At 37.4% G+C, this 21,432-nt stretch overlaps 1 protein-coding gene across 1 annotated transcript; it reads right to left on the bottom strand.

Moving 5' to 3' along the window:
* Positions 1-688: 688 nt before the first annotated feature.
* On the bottom strand, positions 689-19,885 carry LOC107089457 (protein APCDD1-like). Its single transcript, XM_015382262.1, has 5 exons — positions 19,578-19,885; positions 12,796-12,967; positions 10,930-11,455; positions 2,979-3,300; positions 689-2,347 (listed from the first exon to the last, which is right to left on the bottom strand). The coding sequence occupies exons 1-5, from the start codon at positions 19,615-19,617 to the stop codon at positions 1,890-1,892; spliced, it is 1,518 nt and encodes a 505-aa protein (XP_015237748.1). The 5' UTR covers positions 19,618-19,885; the 3' UTR covers positions 689-1,889.
* Between the last annotated feature and the right edge of the window lie 1,547 nt (positions 19,886-21,432).

The raw sequence follows: 21,432 nt of genomic DNA, 5'->3' as shown, positions 1-21,432 counted from the left end.
GTTGTTGGTCCCCTTTGAACATAGTGAGGCTAAAAAAGGCCTTTTGCTTTTAGTTGTCCTTGGGGACTCGGAGACAGATGATAGGTAATGATATGTACGGTGGAGTGAAGGACTGTTTGCTGTTGGTGAAACAAAACTCAGCAAAGGAAGGAATTCTAGGTGCGATAGAAAGAGCTTTTTGGTTGGACTTAGACATTCTGTAAAAAAAAGTCAATGAATCTTGAAAGAAAAATAAATACAGCCAAGCTGTGCATTGTTTTAGGGTGGGGGTTGGACCTAAACAGAGGATATTTCCGGGGGGCGGGAGGAACGATCATTGAGGATCCCCTCAATCCTGCTCTGCAGAAATTGTCCATCTAATCAAGTCTTACAATCTTATATCTATCTTATATCTAAACAAATAGTATTTTTGATCCTCTTCTGAGATTGCTGTACTTAGCAAGAGTCTGCCATATAATACATTCTCTTTTTAAAAGATTTTACTCAAAATAAGTGCAAGAATCTGTCTGTGTAGTTAACATAATTGCAACTGGCAAAGCGTCTTTCAATCATGATATATATGATAATGATATATATATTCTCAAAATACCAACTCTCCCTTGAAAAAATGAATCATGTCATATTTAGATCAAAAGCATTTGTCTAATCAAACTCACAGAAAATACAAAAAAAAACTAAATAAAATCCTGTCAATAGAGTGGAAGACAATTCATGACCAAGAAATGTCTCATGTCTTTTAATTTTCAGGAAGTTGGCAACCCTACTTATTAACTGCAATTGCCTGACTAAACTGGCAGATTACTGCACCTATTTTGAGTAGAATCTGCTAGTTTGTATTTCACTCCTAAAATAAGATTATACAGATTTTTCCTGCTATATCTGAAAATGTAGAGAAGACTGAGAAGGGTGGCTCCATCACCATGGCAACGGTGATAGATTCAGTTATTACTGGCATGATATGGAGTAGCTTTGTTTTTAGATGATGAAGGTTCTGGGCGTTGTTGTGTCGTCATGGTTGAAATGCGTCTCCATTGCCACATCGAGGATCAGGACAACACAGTGTGAGTGGCAGACAATTTTTAAGGGATCCATCCATGTGAAGGCCTACTCTGGTGTGTTTGAGGAGAGGTTCCTCAATGATGTCAAACACTGGGTCCAGGAGGTGCAATGTGGTCTTTTTGGCCACAGGTAAGAGAGGCCCACTATGATTCACTCTTTCCTTACATTTGTTGTAGCTTTCCAACTGCAGATGTGTTTTAGTCCTGTTTCTTTAGTTGTCCAAACTGAGCAAGTCGCCTCCTGGTAAAATAAAGGTATTAAACAAAAACACAAAAATCAAAACACCAGTAATATATATAATCCTAAACCAAACTTTCTGAAAGACCAAACTGTAGGTTCTCTGTCAGCCATAAACCTTAAGCCCATACATGAAAAGATAAATGTTGGAAATATTCTGCTCAGTGTATAATTAATCTGTATAATATCCGTTTCAGTGTTTGAATTGAATCACTAAAACAAAATAACCTTTTTAGATTTTCTAATCTATTAAGATACACCTATAAAAAGTGCTGCAGCTCACTTTTTACAGTCAACAGTAGCTCTGGAGCTTTTCTCCTAAGACGTTTCCAGGAAAGTCTTTCAACATGTCCAGCTGTTCCTTTTTCTGTAAGAACCCATAATGTGATACATGTTGGGTATAAAGAGAGTTTTAATCTAGTCGTGGACCCAGAGACTAGTGGTTCCACTCTAAAGTGCAGGTCCCACGGTGCAGCAGTGCCAAGTCTTTGGTAGATAGAGAGAAATTTAGTTCTTACCCTCTTTTACATCCAAACATAAAGTTTTTAAGCTTTAGTTCTGGAGGGTTTTTGTTAACCCTCACTGTTTGCTTTCTAACTTTGACAAAGTTGCAGCAGAGTTGTGATGAGCAGTACAGTGATGCATTTGCTGCAGCATCCATGCCATCTGGAGGCATCATTATGATTCAGCAGACCCTCTTCCACATTGTCTTCCTCTCTGCTGCGATCGTGCCGCTGGCTACTGGACGAACACTGGACCAGGGGCATTTGGTAGGAGCTGGCTCGCTTCTCCGGGCGGTCCGGGCTGGTGCCGTCGCTGGGGCGCTGGCCGTTGTAGAGCAGGTACTGGCCGTGAACGTCTTGCTCCATGCGGAAGAGCTCGTACTCTGTGTGGGGAAGCCGGATGCCCAGCGCCATGCAGCCGTTGGTCACAGTGACGTCCTGTTCGACCCCGACCTGCCATGAGCCCTGAACGCCGCACTCATCGCCTTTGAAGACGTTAAGGAGGGAGGTGGTGGACAGATCCATCGGCGTCACAGTCATGTGGTTCACTGGAAGAGGGCAACACAAGAAAAATCACATTCTTTTTAGAGATGCACCAGTTTGATTTATCAGCAGCACCTGAGACTGAAATAGATGGAAGGAAAAATGCAACCTTTAATCTAATCTCTGCACAATTATTTAGTGGGAAAAGAAAAATCTAAACATCTAAAGTTTTTTTATTTTACAAAATCGCCGTGGGCAGAATTATTGTTTCTGCCAAGCTGTACTAGTTAATTCACATTAAGGAATTAAAACCAGAACCATCTTACCCTAAATGCACATTTCCGTTTATAAAAAAAAGGGAGTTCAATAATACCAACAGTTAAGGCCAAAGTTCTTTAAACCCCGGGCTGAAAATAATCTTTGGATTAGAGTCCTGATTTTAACCTGACGTAGAATCTGATGAGAGCCAAATATTAAGATCATTGAAAGGAGGCCTTCACACCTTCTAGACTTGGAATGAATAATTTTATAATATTAAATTTTAGTAGTAATGGAAAAAAAAATGGATACTCCTTTAACAATTGTATAACCTTAGATGCCCGTTACATTTATATTTAGAAACAAACCTCTGACCTTTTGACTGTTGTAAACAAATAACGTTTCAAATTAAAGTAGAGGAAGAAGAAGCCAAAAAACCTTTAAAGACAAATTCTGTCCCTCCCATCACTCGGGTGGAGGGCAGCCCTCGGCTGTAGCGTCCCTGGGCGAAGATGGTGAAGGAGGGGTGTTTGCAGGCAGGGTCAGAGTAGTGGTAGTAGTGCCCCTCCCAGGTGTGGTTGTTGTCGTAGAAGACGAAGTGGCGCGTGAGAAAGAGGACCTCTGGCCGCACTTCGCAGCGCTGGCTCACCCACTGACCGTACAGGCCCACGGTCAGGTCGGCTCGTGGCGGCAGGATGGGAGGGTGGAACTCGTCCGAGCGGTAGATGATCCGACAGATGATGCAGCTATGGTCGTGGTTCTGAAAACAAAGAGATTATGTGCTGAGTTAAGCTGGAAGAGTCTGTCTGCACATAATGTGACACTTCCAACTTTTTTTTAAACAAAGTTTTATTAAACATTTTATCATGATGAAATAGAGCCTGTACAGAGAAAATAACAAGGTAATTTAAAAGCCGTTTTTGACATTTAAAGTCAGAAATGAAAAGAAACTGTTTCCTTTTACAGGCTTGTTTCCAGACGCTTCACATTCCTGTGTGCCCACTAGGGGGCAGTAATTATTAGAATGTGGATCAAGAAACCAGGTGAGCTGAGAGCTGGAGCTAAAACATCCTTTTGGCTGTAAGATTCTGCAGATGGTATTTTTCTCTTTGCATACGGCAACAATGCAGAAACAAAAGAAACAAACAATAATTAACTGGGGAAATGCTGCACTTTCACCGCATTGTGTAAATAACAGTTAAATGAAATATATATCATTTATCAGTTTTTTTTATTTATCTTACATGTACAATCTGCAAAAATAATTTTACAAATAAATGACAAAAAAGTGATTTTTATCTGTCTATTTTTCCCATAAGGACTCATCATACATCAGTTTCTCTCTTGAGATAACTAGTTCAGTTATCCTGTGTCGCAATGATTTCACAGCCCTATCGAAAATATAGAGTAGAAGTTGGAGGTCAAATAATCCAATTTTAAACTCATTCGAATTATAACTAAAGTCTTGAAGGTAGATTTTAGTTTTACCATCATGTTTTCGGGGAGCAAACGTCTTCTGCTTTAAACTGGAACCCTTACAGAGTACAGGGATGAAGATTTACACCAAAAGCAGGACTATCCCAACAGGAGTTTTAGTTTCTTCTCTCGTTATCATCAGCTTTTTTTAATTGGATGATTTTCACTTGCAGAACATTTCCTTCATTGTTGAACAACTGATTTAAAAATTCTGTTTAGATGTCCTTTCTTTTTAACCATTAAATAAGGCTCATAATGCCGGTGAAGATTCTCAGTCATCCTTACTTTGTCTCACAGTGATTATGGCCTCAACACTACAAGCAGCAGGAGGAACAAAAGGTTACCATGATGCTAAATCTTCAGCATGAACATACTGTTCAAGTAGTATCACATCTGGTGCACAGACAGGACAGCTGTGGCTTTTTATATGCAGAAAAATCTGGACGCTCACTTGTGCTTTTTAAGAAAATATCCTCCAGAGAAAACTCTGATGAGGCCGGTTTGCCTCTGTTTTTGCAGGGTGGGTACGGTTAAATACTGGACCTCCTTAACGTAGTCCCTCTTTTCCCACAAAATCTGTCCTCCAAAGAGTTTTTAAGGAGGAACAAATGAAAATTAAGATATAGGAGGAAAGAAATCTGAAGACTAGATATCCCCACTGCAGCTCAATGCCTGGCTTTGGAGTGATCAGTTAATGAGAAGACTGGGATTGAACGGTTGTATGTTTGCAGCTCTGGCTATTTGTACTTTTTTATAAACAGTTGTTCATATAAGCAAAAGCTGTTGCAAGACAAACTAAACTTATTAAAAAAAAAAGAAAACAGATATAAACAAAAACATGCTTATTTATCAGTCAGAAACAATAATTACTGACTAATAAATAATAAAGCAGATTAGTTGTCTAGTGTTGCCTGTGTTTGTCCCTCAGTTGTTGAACATGCCTGAGGACATGACTAAAACATCCCTATACAGGAACTAAAAATAATACCATACGGTTTTCTTAAGGCAGCTTGGAGGGAAAACCAACAAGGGATGGTAAGCAACAAAAGCCCTGGAAATCTATGCAGATGTTACACAGAGGTAATGCTTTTTGAAATTTGCTTTTTGCTATCATCCTGCTGGAATCAGGGCAGTTCTACAGTCCAGTTGAAAGTGTTTGTTTATGAAACACTGGTGGCTCATAGTTCCCAGGGTAATTACACCGCAGTGAGACCCTGCCATAAGTATACGTTTGAGCACCACAGCTGATGGTGGTTTTAAGTTCAGATTTGTTCAAGTCCCTCTTTGTCTTTGAACTATGAGATCACTGCAAACAACAAACAATGACTAAACTCTTTTATATAACTGTTACTCCTGTTACTGTGTTTATCTGTGACAAAGCCATTGAAGAAAGCAGAGTGAATGAAGGAGGTGAGAGCAGAACAAACACCAGAGGCTGCAGACACACGCTGCATTTGCTGCTTGGCAGACATCTGTGCTCTCCGACTGCCTTTCTGTGCTTTTGTGAAGCTTTGTGAAGGAGCTTTTTCTGTCTCCGAAGACCATTTATTTTCTTTTCCTACATACTCCAGTGCTTCCATGTGTTTTATTTTTCTTGTATAATGCTCAATAGCAGCATTTGAGGAACATGTAAACCTGTTACAGCACTTTTCCTTTAGGAAATTAACTATGTCCATCTAGAAGGAGAGGAAGAAAGTTCAATAAGAAGAAAATTTCCACCAATGGGTAGTGGGTGTCGGTACTATTAATGTGAAATTATTAAGATGTTTCACATTCTCTATTTGGATCTTTTTTAACACCCAGTTTTATCGCTTCTTGGTCAAGTATGCGTCTGTAGTTTATGAATGAGTGAACTAGAAACAGCTAACGCAAGTTTATCAAGTCATTAATAGAGTGATTATCATACACTCTTTAAAGAGAACCACCTTTTTATTACTACAGAAGGTGAATATCAATTGCATTCTGAGTGTTTTACCAGCCTCTCTCTGACTAGATTACCTGTTAATGATTATAAACACAATTCAACATGTTTCTGACTCAAATGAACGTACGAAGGGGTGGTAAGACTATAACATTTTGTGAGTTGCCATATAGAAAGAAATCATTAGTCCCGTCAGTGACATAGCAGTGAAGCAGGGCAGAATGAAAGAAACAAATTTGTCTCTTGCATCACTGCTGCTTTTGACCCAGGAACCACAAACGAACAGCCTGGCACCAAATGTTCTTAGGCTGGGACCAATTCTGGATTGAGCAACTTTAAATTAATGGATTGGATAGTCACCAAAACCTCATGAATAAAGAAGGAAAAACACGAACATGCCGCAGCTTAAAGAGGGAGTTGAGCTCAACAGTTTGTTCCCAACAGAGAAGGGACTTTTTAAATGACCAAGAAAAAAGGAAAAGAATAGAACCATACTAGTTGAGCGCTTCTGGTCCAGCTATGACAGCCTAGCACCACACCACAGTCAGAATCAGGTAAATAAAATAATAAAATGCTTATATTGCATAAATACCTGCAGCATCAGATACTCGATATGTGTAAATGTGTTTCAATGAGGTTTTTAAAAAAGAAAGCTGCATGTGAAAATGTAACTCTCCTATAACAATGTATTAGAGTTCATGGGTTGGATATTTATAGTGTGGTTGAAAATAGCCATGTGGTAATTTATAGTAACACTTAAACAAAGGGAGTAACTAAATTTAACCCATCAAAATAAAAGTAGCAGGGTATGAAAAACACTTGCCAAAAAAAAAAAAAGTTTAAGAGTAAGTTTGACACCATCTTTGACTGGGGCGTTTTGCATTGAGCTGCTATTAGCTTATTTGTGCATTAAAAGTGCATTGTTAAATTACCAAATCCAGTTAACTATGATCAAATAAGGCTGTATAACCTACTCTAGGCATCTGTCCTGATGGTGCTTTGATTGTCTTTTTTAAGCCTAAATGGAACTCCAGTACTGCACGTGATTAGCCTACATAAATAGAGGTTGCACCATCTACTAGCAGTACACTGAATTACCAGAAAGACAATGGCTATAATGCAGCTACTAAATAAATCCAGACTGTGCCAACTAGGCTGTATTTCAGCACTAAAAACCGATAGCTCAGAGGATAGGAATTTAAAGATATATACAACTTTATGCGTCACAATGCATTTTTTAATGCAAAAACACTGTATCATAATAAAACATTAAAATAATAACAATTCAGGGACTTAGCAGCAGATGAATTATTGTTCCTCTTCAGTTTTAAATTGGTGTTTAGATCGTTGTGTGCCAGTTTAAACATGTACTGATTTTTTTTAAAATCAAGTTAACATCTGGAAAAGATATTAATGAAATAGACATTCACCTACATAAATAAATTATTCAAACTCTTTCGCCTGACTGCGCCTTATTCAGGTTTTTTTTTTTTTGTCTTTTAAACTGTTTTGTTGTTTTTTTTTACCATTTTGTTTCCTTGGTATGTACAACACTTTGTGGCAGCTGTGGTTGTTTTAAAGGGCTCTATAAATAAAGTTGAGTTGAGTAGAGTCCAGCTGCTGTTTAAAGAATAAAATCTGAATTTTTGTTTTAGTAAGAAAAAGAAAACAGAGGAAAGAAGGAACTGGTCAATAGTTGGACTCATTCTTTAGGCATGCATGAAAAACAAACCTGTGATGACCATGCTAAATATTTAACAAACCTTCATGATTCCAGATTCTACAAATACCCCATGCTATTGTTCCCAGTGATATTTCCCTCACTCCTATTGCATCTCTTTAGGCAAAAGGCCTTTAAGAATAAAGGCAGTGGTTTTTACAGACCATCAGGGGAGCTTCTGTAATTCCTCCACGCTGTGTTTATGTTCTGATCACTATCACCAAGGCTTATCATCTCTGCACAAAAAAAAAAGATATTTGTTTAGGATTTTATATAATCTTTGCAGAATGTAGTCTGGAGTCTAACAGAGAAATCATATCATGTCAGCATCAAAGAGAACATTTTAGATTTGAGGTGAAATTAAAACAGTTTACTTTCTGCTTTCTTTTAATGCAGCAATGAATTAGGGGATGTTAAAAGATTTGTTTATATTAACATGCTTTTTGACAGGTAGGGCAGCATTCAGGGGGAGGTTTAGTTTTCTCACCTAAAAAAAAAGGGGCAGGATTAAATAAAAAAAATACAGCTTGACATGTTAATGGTGTGCACTTGTTTGGAAGTTCACTCCTTTTAGACCTTTCAGCCTAAATGTGCTTCTAAATGCGTTTTCCCAGCCCTGGCTGTAGAAACAATTTTAAAGTTCAGGTCACGCTCTTGAAAATGTGTGTGTGGTCTCTAATGGGATTGTGGAGCAGTGTAAACTAAGTCTCATGCGCGGGATAGAAAATAAACCCCTATCTTGAACTTGGGATATTGTTCCAACAATCACATGTCAGATCTGCAGGTGGGAATCTGTTAGACAGACAGACTGCTGTGATCAATCTGAGACAATAACAGGAGCATCCAACGCCCTGCCAAATCACCCGCAGGAATTGAAGTTTAAGACTTAAAATAAGAAAACAAAATATAATGAAGACTTTTGCAGAACTTGCATATATGGAAAACTTTTGCCTCAAAAACCAATGAAAGAACGCAAGAAAACAATATATCTAGTTTTATCCACAGTTTTTTTTTTGACACCAAGAGCCATGAAGTTCATGAATGTGCCAAATCCACTAATACTGACCTTTAACACAAATCATAGGAAGATATTTACTGATGTAAGCGTTTTTTTTTTTTTACACATAAGCTGAGTTTCACATACAAGTAGATCCTTGGCTCCTCCACTGACTGAGGTAGAGAACAGGCACAAGGAGAGGAGTGCAGCAGAGAACACATGCAGTGCTGAATTGATATGCAACTATAGCATTGATCAATGTCTTACTAAAACATTCCACTTACTGAATATTTTGCAGATAAAATAAAGCCCCATTTATACTACCCTCTGAAACCGATCCGTGCTGACTTCAGACCAAGCTTGGATCAGTTAACCCAACCGAGCTCGGTTCCTTACGACGCTAGCACGGTTCCTCGCCTCCTAGAGACGATCTACGGTACTACTGCTCTCTAGAAGTTAACAAGCAAATCAACATTCAGGAAGTTTGGTTATCATTATGATATTTTGTTGTTGGCAGAGTCAGGCAAAGAAGGCAGCCTTTGGTGAATTTACTTGAAAGAGTCGGCTTTTGAGAATTGGATCGACAAACAATAGTCTAATCAGGGCTTACAGATGCAGGAAACGACAGGAGTTGAGGACCATCACACTGCTAAGCAGAATCATCACTGGAATTACACGGTAGGGAAGCTAGAATGATATAAATGATTACAGAGGCTGACTGTAAGGAGATAAAGCGGTCTGCTCATGCACTCTTTGTTATCTGAGAACTGAGCCAGAACTGAACCTCACCGAGTCCTACTGATGAACTAGTACCAGTTTAGAGAGGTTCTGTTGTTTCTGGCATTGAATGTGTCAGTTGTGCATGTCATTTACACATTTTAGGGTTTAGGGTAGATTAACCTATCTATCTTCAAGGATCACATGACAACCATCACCAAGACTTCTATAAGGCAGTTTTACTGGCTTTGGTTATTAACATGGACGTGACAGTGACTGCGTAACGTCCACACTTGCACAAAACAAGCCAGACACCAACTCACACATACTAGGTCTACAATTTAAGCCAGAGTGTTGTAAAAACACCAACATAAAACAACAGAATATCCACTGAAACGAAAATATAACCCAAGCAACTTCCACAGCATCCGTATTTCCATGAATCAGCGCCACTCACCACATCAGCTGGGTTGCCAGATGTCTCTGATGTTTTCCAGCCCAAAAAATCTTCATAAAATGCCTGGATATACAAAATCTCACCTAATTTGAACCAAAGTCTATTGATCTCTTAGGCCATAAAGCTAAAGAAAAAATGTTTTACTCATAGACGGCCATCCTAAACTACCAGATTGGGAAACATCCGAACCTGGCAACAATGCACGTAAGACGGGAAACATTAACCTTTAGATGCAAAACCCCATTATGCACTGCAATATATTTTTGCTAAATATTCTAACATAAATTTGCCAAATATAAGAGTAACATTGCAGTGTCGTTTAAAGAAAGCATTTGTTTTATTATAGTTTAGTTTGTTGCAAGGATTTTATAGTTTGAAGAAATACAAAATTTCACCATATGCCAACCGTCACAAGGATGTGCATGGTAATGGCTATATATATGGCATGCATCGTTTAGGTAGTTAACATTGTATTACTTCTTGAGCTCCTTGAGTTATCTACTGTCACAGGTAGGTGCTTCGGCCGGAGAGTAAGTGTTGGGGCCGGTATGATTTAAGGAGGCACTCTGAAATTAGGACCTGCCCACCGGGCAAATGCCCGGTATCACAGATTACTAGTCAGAGCCTGCATCCCAGGTTGATTACATGAACTCAACTCAGTTCTACACATATCAATAAGCTACTGCCAGGTTACCAAACACCAACACAGTTTTTAAATGCAGTCAGTCTCAAAGAACTATAGGCCCGGAGCTTCTCAGGCACCAAGACAATGGTGCCTGGAGAAGGCACCAAGACAATGACAACATGACCAGAATGAAGAATCAATAGATTTTCATGTCCTGGGGAATAGTCTTCATTTTCAAGAAATCTTTTTAACAATGATCAATAAGAGGATGTGGGTATTGGAGCTGAATCTGTGCCCCTGTTTCACTAAGCTCTTATCTATTCGAGCAAGTACTGTAACTTTTTTTTTTACTCTTACCCATTCTTTGCACAGCTATCTATATCAAAATTGTAAAATGAAAAAATACCTTAAAATAAATCTAAGAATAAAATGAGCCTCATTAACTAAGACGTTACAGAACAAAGTTTGGGACCAACCTTGGCGTTCTGCAGGGGGATCTGGTAGCTGGAGGGTTTGTAGTAGAGCCGCTGCGTGGGCTCAGTGTGGATGTCTCCCAGAAACAGCTCCTCCACCAGGTGATCCAGGTTGTGATGCAGGTACTGCTTCTCCACTCGTAGCAGCTGCAGCTCATGCATGGTAAAGTTAAGCTCTCTAGAGCAGTCGTAGCCTCCCTCTTCGTTCCACAGCTCGTACATCACGTCGGGCACCCAGGGGCCTTTCATAGCCCCTCGGCAGCTGCGGTTTAGTCTCTGGCTCAGCTCTTTGGCCTTAGCGGCTGTGTGAAGCACTGTCTGGACCTGGTGGAGTTGGTAGTCTGCCTCCGTGCCTCCGCGGACTATCCAGGAGGTCTGACGCAGGCGCAGTCGACCATGAATAACCAGCGTGTAGGTAGGTTTGGTGCAGTGGTTGTCCTCGTAGTAAAACTGGTGAGCCTGGAAGGTATTGTTGGGGTAAAACCTGTAGGAGCGAGTTAGAAACTCTGGACCAGGTCTCACCTCACAACTGCAAGAAAAATAGTGGAACTCTGATAAACCTTCCTGTCATGGTTGGCAGCATACAGTCCATTTCAGTTAATCTGTTTTTTTTAAAATATAAAATGCATCCAAAATATAGGTAATAAATCAATCACACTCTTACTTTCTGTTTAACTTTGATCCATGTGTTTCATTGGTTTATTTCCTACTTTGTGTTTCTAGATATATTTTAGTTCTATTTCATCCCTACTGACCGCCAGAGGCGGTGCTTCAAGCACCGCCTCTGGCGGTCATCCGGGATTCATAGAACCGTAGTTACGGTAGTAACTTTCGTTCACAGGTTTTTCTTTGTTGTCCTCTGTTGTCCTCTTGTGTTTGTTCCTTTCCCCTTGGCTTCCTCGTTAGCTCCACTCACACCTGCTCCTTTTCAGCTCGTTAGCCCTGTCTTTGTTCAGTCAGCCATAAATACTCTCCCTCTGCTGTCACTCTTTGCTGGTTCCTTGTCACCGCTGGTTCCTCGTCGCTGTTGTCTTCTTACCTCGTATCTCCCTGTCTCCTCGTACTCGTTTTCCCCTGATGTCTCCATGGTTTTTGGTTTGTTAACATTTTTAGTTGGATTTTTGGATTGCTGCCACTGTTACCTGTGTTTTTCAATTAAACTGCAAGAAATCATCTCAGCCTCTCTGCTTCTGGGTCCTTAAACCTCAACCAAACCCTGACAAAGTGAGGCGCTGTGCAAGGTATCAGAGTTTCTTCTTGAAATTAAAACACGATACAGATATGCTAACATGGTTATACTTGTTTTCTGCTTCCTTAAAGGTTTTTGGATTTTTGTGAATTAAAAAAAAAAAGACCTCTCCACTTAAAAAAAAAAAATGCACATGCACAACCCTGTTCTTGCTCCCAAGAGGGAACGCCTATTAAACGTGTGCTAGAGCATGTAAGAGCCCATTCCTCCTCGTGCACACTGTGTTTAAAAGTTGCTGTTTGCATTGCTCATGCAACCTTACTTTCCGAAAGAAGATTTATAATTTTTCTACTATGTTAGACTCACTTAGAAGAGAAAATGGGGAGGAGCAGGTAGGCACGTTGACAATTAGGAGGACCATTTATTTGATGATCCCGCCGGAAAAAGAACATTCTCCACTATTCTTTTAATATACGGTATAAATATGGGCTAATGGGAACTTTTGCTCAATTAGCTACCCTTTGACTGACTCCTTTCTTATTATGTTATGCAGAAGTTGACAAATAACCTTATGTTTGCTTTATGTGATGAGCTGTAACAGCACCAAAAATGAAATGATCATTTAACACATGAACTAACACATTTGGGCAAAAGCAGTTACAGCTGAAAAACAGGCTAACCTGGTGGACACCCAGTGGCCCTCTATGTTTGGAGGCATCTGCACGGTGATCCGGGCCCCATTGTGAAGATGCCTCAGCATGTGGTTACACAGTGAGCCTTTAGAAGAAGGACTGTAGGTTTTCTTCAAGGAGCGATGACTGGGGGGATGCAGAGTTGAACCGTCAGCCCAAACTGAGGGGAAAAACAGCAAAAGTTCTCAAAACAAAGCTTGATCTTTATACTTTACTAAATAATTTTATTCACAAAACTCATCAAAAGGTAAATTGGAGTGAGATAAAACAAAGAAAAGGAAATTTCAGCTTTAATGTCGTAGCTTCAAATATGTGCTTTAATCAACTGAGCAGCTTTGAACTTCTCTTAATCCTTTATTCAATCATTTTAACGCATGTAGACAAAGCTCCATAGTTTTATCAGTGGCTTGTAATACCTCTTCTGAGTGGTAAAGGTGATATTTATGTGATAATCTACAACATAAATGAACAGAACTATTTAACTAGATAAAAATCATAAAGACGTGAAAAACATGCAGGGAGAACATATCACAGTGATAAAAACAAGATCCTGTTTGATTTTTGCAAGCTCATTCTCCATCCAACCAAACAGAAAACAATATCTTCAGGGCTGGAATGAGCTTGAAAAGATAAAGTGTCGGAAATGAAAGCATTTTCAAGGCCAGCAAACAAAGAATAGCCTCTAGGCCCACATTCCACCGAGATTTTATTCAATGTAAATGCCCTCATACCATTAAAATCGACCTTGAAATATGAAGATTTAGCTCTAAATTGTATCAGATTCTACTTGCTTGAAATATCATCCGACGCCCTGGAATGCCTCTGCGGGTTGCTTTGCAGATTTTGATTTGAAACTAATGAGATAAAGAGGGAGAAAAGAACCATCTGATTGTAGGAAGCCAAAATCTCCTATATGCCAAGGCTTTGGCTGTTTTCACACTACACCCCATATATTGACCAAGAGTCAAAAATAAAATAACGTCCACATAAGTATTCACACCGCTTTTTGATAGTTAAATTGACTCTCAGCTGCGTCCTGTTTCCCTGATCACACGGCATATTTTGTTTTTTTGCAACTTAAAGATCAATTGCCTCAACATAAACAAATGGATGGGATGACAGCAGATATTGGAGAAGAAAACAAGCAGTTAAGTTTCCCGACTTGCATACAGGATTCGAATCCCCCCTGGTTGGAATGAGCTGGGTCCTTTGGGCAAGACCCTTCACGCTAATGCCCACTTTGTAAGACGCTTTGGATAAAAGCATCTGCTAAATGCATGAGCATAAGGTCAAAAGAACTTTCTGTAGACCTCAGAAAAAAAGCACAATCTGGGGAAGGATAGATTAAACATATTGGAAGTAAGGCTGTGCAGTAAATCAATAAATATCAATAATAAATAATTATCAATTTATATCATAACAGAGACTTGATCAATAAAGATGATATTTAGAAATTCCACTGATCTTCTATCTAGAACCACATGGTATTCTGGGGATTTATAGCATTTAGCATCTTACAGCAAAACTATACAAAGCTTCTAATTAAATGTTTTTTGTTTTGTTTTTTTAATGGGGTAAGGTTTACAGTTTGAATTTGGGATTATTTCCCAATTACTTTATTTAAAAAAAGGTTCAAAAAACAGTATTGACTGATATGAAAAGCTTATATCCAGATAAATTTTTCAGTCATAAAACCCAGCCCTAATTAAAAGATTAAGTATCTAGAATCTCTGTGGTTCCATTAATTGGAAATTAAACGTATTCATCAACAAAGAAGAGCTTTACTCAGTAGAACAAGGTACTCCATAGTTTGCTTGTGTGTTCAGTCAGAGACTTCTTTAGAACCGCTGTAAGACAGACCTCTATAGGAACGTCTTCCTGCCAACAGCCATCATCATTTAAAATACTATTTGTAGAAACCATGAAAATGAGTTACAACATACATTTAATTTCCATTTGGGATTAGTGAATTGTAATCTCAACCTTAGTACTGCTGAACTGAAATCTAGAAATAGAAGAATCATCGAAAGGGCAATATTTTTCAAATGCCCTTCACCATTAATGGTTTTATGGTTAAACGGACAGATAAAGATGGCTACTAGCTGGTTTTCTGTGCTAAAACTCAAAACAGATGATTCAATTATTTAGGGTGTGTTTCCAAAAGGATAAAATATCAAAGGAGTAGCTTCAACAGCAATCTATAAATGTCATGAGTTGTCCAGCCAACTTAGACTCAAGTCCAACTGAACTTAGTAGTTGACCAATAAAGTTTATTCAACCCGACTCGGCTGCAGATGATATACCAAAACATTTTAGCTGCGCAGCAAAGAAGAATAGGGACTGTTAATCCTACCAAAAGTACAGAGTTGTGAGAAAATTGTAAACTTACAAATAGCATTGGAGGATTTTACAAGAAAAACAAGGAGACTGTTCAGTATATCTAAGAATGACAAAACTGTTTCTGCTTTATGTTGAAGGGGCTGCAGAAAAAATAAATTCAAATCAACTCAAATTATGTTTGATTTGCCAGTTTATCCAAATTATTAGATCTTAGGTTTGCTGCCATTGGGTGAGCCATGAAATAAGAAAGTTATAATATTTCATATCTGTTTGATAAGAAAACCATGACACGCTCATGGCTCAGGGCATCTATTCCTGTGCCTCTTCAATGCGACAATGGTTTAACAATTTACTACATTTTTAGAAGAAAATACTGCAAAACCTAATTTGTTATGTTTACAAAGGTGTGGGATCCTGTCCCTGAGCACTTTGGCTGGACATCAGTATTGGCTGCCTTCTTTCAACACACTATCACATCTGGTTAGTAAATTGTCTTTGAAGGTGCTACCTGTAGAGTTGCTTTTTGTTCTTATTTTGCTTTAGGGTAGTTATACATTAAGAGGAAAAAAAAAAATTACTTTGCTGGAATAAAAATTGTTTAAAAAATAATTTAAAACATTTCTAATAAGATTAAATAAATACTTAAGTTTTCTTCTCGAGTGATAGGTAGAATTGTAATAGAAACATCTCTTTTTATTGCATTTTGTAACAAGGCTGTCATGCAAGAAAAGGTTGAAAGTGATGTACCATCGGTGAGCAAACCTGAATAATATGCTGCTTATCAAATTCTTCCTAAGTGTACAACAGTTGTAAGAATCTGTTGGTGATCTTCAGTTAACATATCATCATCATTGCAAATAATGCAATGTTATTAAAAAAAGTTAACGAAAAGAAAACTTTACAGGTGGATATTAAGGAGTTACTGAATTCATTGTCACTACTTTCAATAAGGGAAACATTTATTAAGATGCAGGCTACTTATTTTCTAGATAAATCAAATAAACTGGTGATAACACTCGGCATGTGAGTTGATGCTATATTAGTAAACAGTTAACACCAACCATTTTAAACGGCAATACAAAAAAAGTGGACAAATGTTAAAACAATTAAAAACAACTATGAAAAAAAAGTTTTATGATTCAATTAGATGTAAAAGAAGTCTAGTTCAAAACCCATTTGCTGATTATTTTAATTCAGCAATATGTAGAGTTTTGAGCCTGGATGGCGCCTTTCAGGTTTGGATCTTGACAGGATTGAGGTACAGACTTTAACTAGGCCACACCAAATCCCTTATACATTTATGTTTAGTTGGAGTCATTCAGAGGTGGCCTTGCTCTTCTTTGTCAAGTCTTTTTGCTGACACATAACTCCTAATGCTACTAAGCTGAAAATCAGGAAGCAGCATAAATTGACACATAAGCTCAACTATGAGGAAATAACATCTGGACATTTATACAGCGTGTATGTATATTAAGCACTTAGATAAGGTGTTATTACTGGTCAGAAAATACCTTATATTATACATTTCCAACCTACCACTTTGTAACAAGCTAGGGCAAACCAAGCAATAAATTAAACAGTTCTGGTCATTAACTGTGTTTTATACCTCTATTGTTAGGTGATAAATAAGATTAAAGGAAGCTTTATTTTTCATATAATTTCTTGTTGTAAAATTGGATGACAGTTTAAACTAAATAAAGGAAAGTCGTCTCCATCTTTACAGTCAATAAGCCCAGCAGCTTCCTGTTCTCTCTTCCAATCAGATGCAGACATTAATAAGACTATCTTCACAACAGTTAACATCAATAATCATTTATAATAATAAATATAATTATTGCCATACTGCTTTTTCGTTATGAAGTTTTCAGTTTTCTTCACGTAATAGTTAACTGGACTTAGAGGAAGTATTTTTAATATCCAATAAATATTTGAAAAGTGGGAAATCCTTCATGTTAAATCTAGATTTTAAACTCTCTCATCATCTGTATCATCAGATCTGAGCATCAGTGTCAATATTACATTTTTCAGTAGATAAGGCAGATGTCTTTTTCAATTTTTTCTGATTAAAAATTTTTTTTAGAGAGAACTGATCTTAAATCCATAAAACGTTAAAAAATATCTCAACACCATAATGAGATGTAAAGATGTTCTCCAATCTTTTTATGCTAAAGCCAAAACAAGAACAAACTCCAAAACAGAAAACAAACTGACAAAGAAATAAATGAGAAAATGATTATAAGGAGCTTACAGTATGTGTTCTCTTTTCTTCCTTACACACATTAAACAGGTGACAGATGTACTAGAGCTCCATTTTTATATTTTTTACTTCTTTCTTCATTAAAGGCAATAATCATACCAACTGAGACGTTCTCTGCTGCTGCTTTCCCAAGCTGCTGCAGCACTCCGCCTCAAATCAAAGTGACCACAAAACTCTCAGAGCTCTAAACCGCAGTGAACATTTCCAGTTGGCCAGATCCAACTGCTGAGGTAAGAGCACTGGGAGCTCTGACAGCAGCAGAGACTGCACATCATTTATAGGAAGAGAAAAATCCAAAGTGCCGGAGTGGGAACCACACAAAGGACTTTTGTTTGTTTTACCCCAGAGTTTAAATTGAAAATAAAAATTTAAACTACATTCTACCTAAATTATTAATCTGCATTCATATGAAGGAAGGGAACATTACATTTTTTCCAGACCAAAAGAATGACAAAATAATTTGATGCATGGGGGGAAAAAAGGATTTCAAGACTGTATTCCAACAAATAAATCCATCCATCCATCCTGAACCTCATAGCAAACTTCTGTATCTACACCATTAAGAATGGGCTACAAGACCATGGCAACCCAAGCATGAAAAGTGTGAAGAATGGCTTTGAATATCAGAAGTGTCCACGCATAACAAGAAAAAAGTTCCAGTTAGACTCATTTTGAGAAAAGACTCTCATCCTTCACGTCTTTAACCCTTTTTTTATAGAAACGAATGCTCCTCTGACTGCTGATGTGCATCACTGCTGTGATTTATCCACCTGAACTGATTATTGATTGTAATTGAAAAATCTGACACGCTAGGTATAAGTTAACCTAATTCTGTTAGGATAGAAAACAGAAGAAACATTTCTTAATGTCTTCATTTGGGCTCAGTTACGTAAACTTTTACATTCTTCAGGTTCCTCTAAATTTGCTGCTGGGTGAGCTTTTAAAAGCTTCATCCTTTTTAACGATAAACTAAAATAGTGTCATTTGATGACATAGCTTCACTGCAGAACACAATAATACAAGATAGTTGTGTTTTTTTTTTCATTTGTACTCTCAGGTCAGAGAAAGTCCAAAACCTGAAAACTAAAGAAACTTAGTTTATAACTTAGAGCTTTAAAGTTTCTTGAATGTATTTTAAACAGATTTAGGCAACCATTTCTGTTTTTAAAAATGCTCAGTATGTCAGCACTGAGGTTTTTTCTCCCCTGGTCAATTTCCAGCAGGCTGTAATCCACACTGACAGAGCATTTTCTTTGCCACTATAAAAACCTGCAATGACACACCACTTAATTTATACTTTAAGACACTTAAACACACTTAAGAATAAGTGGAAGGCCGAAGCGTCCTTTTCATCCCCGATAGTCCTTTAAGCTGCCTGCCAAAATGTTGCTTTGTACTGTCATCTGCAGCAGATGGAGTGGGTCAACAGCATGCCCATAATCCAGCACTGCACAGACACAGGTTTTATCAGGAACGGATGTTTAAAGTGGCTCTTAACTCTCCCACAGCTTTTATCTGCAGAGCAGCCTTATGGAGGGCTTCTATTGCCCTCTAACATTCAAACACAAGTCAGTAAAGGGTCATTAGTTTTCCAACCTGTTGATAAACAGGTGCTGTAATCACTGAATTACAGCAGCTCTAATATATATATATATATATATATATATATATATATATATATATATATATATTTATTATTTCTGTATATGCATAGATGCTTCTAATAATTATCTATATCTTCATCATGGAGTCAGTGGAAAACTTTTAAAGCTGAAATTTGTTTTGTGACCTCAACCCTTCTCCTTATTCTTTATAGGATATGCCTGTTAGTGCAACTCTTTTATCCTTTTTTTTATCTTAACTCATTGCTATTCCCCATGCCTGTAATAGACTTAACATTCATCTTGCAAAATGTGCCAAATGGATCTTTTGTAATATTGTGATATAAATGAAATAGTTCAAAATCTTCCTCTGGTAACAATAAATGAAAGTTTTTTTAAAGTAATTTTTCAATGTGATTGTAATTATTACACAGTAAGCTGGTGTGATTATATGAAAGCAGGAAATTCAATCAATTTTAGTTGGAGCAAATTAAACAAACAAACAAAAAAGGCATGCAAAAAAAAAAAAAATAATTAAAACTTATTATAATTTTTTTTTTTTTTTTTTTTACCTAAAAACGCAACAAGAATCAGTGCAGAAATCAGTTCCATTTCGCTCCTTCGCAGCTTCCCAACAGACAGGTTTGTTCTTCTTTAGTTTTTCCTACAGAAATCCCAGTTTTAATCCAGAGTTTGGAGGCAACAACTCCTGCAAATTCCGAGCATCATGGCAGAAAGCGCACCTCCGATTCTGCAAAAATGAGATCATTCAAGGAAAATACATGCGCGCATAAAAAAAATGAAAGGTGGCTCCAAAAGATCAGCGTTTCAATGAGGCAACTCGGTTCCCTTACTCGTCCTTCATGCGTCCTGCGCCTTGAAGGAGTGTTTAAAAAGTGAGTAAAGACACCAGAGTGATCGTCCCGCCCAGGGAGGGATCTATGGGCGTGGGAGCTGTGTTAAAGTGTTCACTGTGACAGTGAAATGGTAGATGTTCTCTAAGTTATTAATAAACTTGTATGCCCATTATAAATGGGCATACACCATGTCTAATGTTCACAAACAGATCGGATTAAATAACCTTTGACAAAATACGACAGTCCAAAGGGGCCAAAATTAGATAATTAATTAGATAATTACAGTCTTGCTTCTAAAATGTGCTATATAAATACACTACCCTTGACTTGCCTTCAATGTGTCATAATTGCATTAGAACTAAAATCAATAATTTCTTTTTACATATGTGTGTAGCTAATTGCATATTAGTAAATATGTTTTTATTAATAATTTAGAAATTCTAAATTATTCTAAATTATTCTATTCTAAATTAATTCTGTAGGTTTTGAGAAAAAAGTCAGAATTCTGAGATTAAAGTCAGAATTCTGACTTTTTCCCATATTAAACTGAAATGAAATTTAAAAATCAGTTAACTTTTTTTTTTCTTTCAGTGGCCCAAATTACATATTCCGTGTGTAAGGTCATGATTGATAAAAAAAAAAGATGGTTTTTAGCTTTTTTTTGTACTTCTATCATAGAGAGGCAGCAACATGAACATAATTACTGAAGTTCAAAGTCTTTGTTTTCATTTGCTTGCCAACATCTATTAATTTGTTCCTCAGATCCAGAAGTAGAAATAAACACATATTAAGGTGTAAAAATCCAATACGATGCAAACTATCATGCATATGGCCACATTATAGAATCATTTATGATGCAAATCTACTTGGTGTGGTTCAGGAAGGTATTCGAAACATTTTATAACTATAGGGTGAGGGCCACTAACTGAGTGTGATGTTTAATACTGTGCACTTTTGCCTTTTACTCCATGCATTATTATCATATAAACCATCAGTGTTAAGAAAGGCTTCTGCTAAAAGTCAAGTGGTTCTGTCTATAGATGTGGAAACCTGTTCATAGTGCATCTTTATTGCTGTTTTTTTCAGATGTAAAGTAGACAATGAGAATGCTAGCTAAACTGTTGCTGCTGATGCAAAGTTGTAGCTACTTGACTGAATAAGCCTTTGCCTGTGATATACTCCAGAAACCTGCAAACGTACCTGTTGGGAAGTAGAAGTGCAAATAATTTCTTCTGTGCAATCAAATTATTTTAGTGACTTGTAAGCAGTAATAAGATGGATTCATAGAGCTTCTTTTATAAAGGTGTTCTGTAAATGGGAAGGCAGCTTCTCCTCTCCTCTCTCTGCTCTGACAGGCATTTCATATTTATAAGGGAAAGAGTTTTGGCTAAGGGAAATATAATAGGGAGTAATATCACAATATTATTAAAGTGGTGCACAAAAAATAGCATATTTATTGAGGCATAAATCTAATATGCTTGATTATATTTCTACAATTAACATGTATTAATGATCCCTTTAATTACTATTTGACTTACTTATACATCTGTTAGGTTTGGCACTTTTTGTT

Source organism: Cyprinodon variegatus, unplaced genomic scaffold (assembly GCF_000732505.1).
Source record: "Cyprinodon variegatus isolate N-32 unplaced genomic scaffold, C_variegatus-1.0 Scaffold253, whole genome shotgun sequence".
In the NCBI taxonomy this organism is placed as follows: Eukaryota; Metazoa; Chordata; class Actinopteri; order Cyprinodontiformes; family Cyprinodontidae; genus Cyprinodon; species Cyprinodon variegatus.
This window is presented reverse-complemented; position numbering and strand designations above follow the sequence as displayed.

Excerpts from the sequence above, each read along its gene's own strand:
- LOC107089457 (XM_015382262.1), bottom strand. The coding sequence starts at position 19,617 with ATGGAACTGATTTCTGCACTGATTCTTGTTGCGTTTTTAG. Across the intron at positions 11,456-12,795 it reads GGCCACTGGGTGTCCACCAG|TTGTGAGGTGAGACCTGGTC; the intron begins GTTAGCCTGTTT and ends TTTTTCTTGCAG. Across the intron at positions 3,301-10,929 it reads TCCCCCTGCAGAACGCCAAG|AACCACGACCATAGCTGCAT; the intron begins GTTGGTCCCAAA and ends CTTTGTTTTCAG.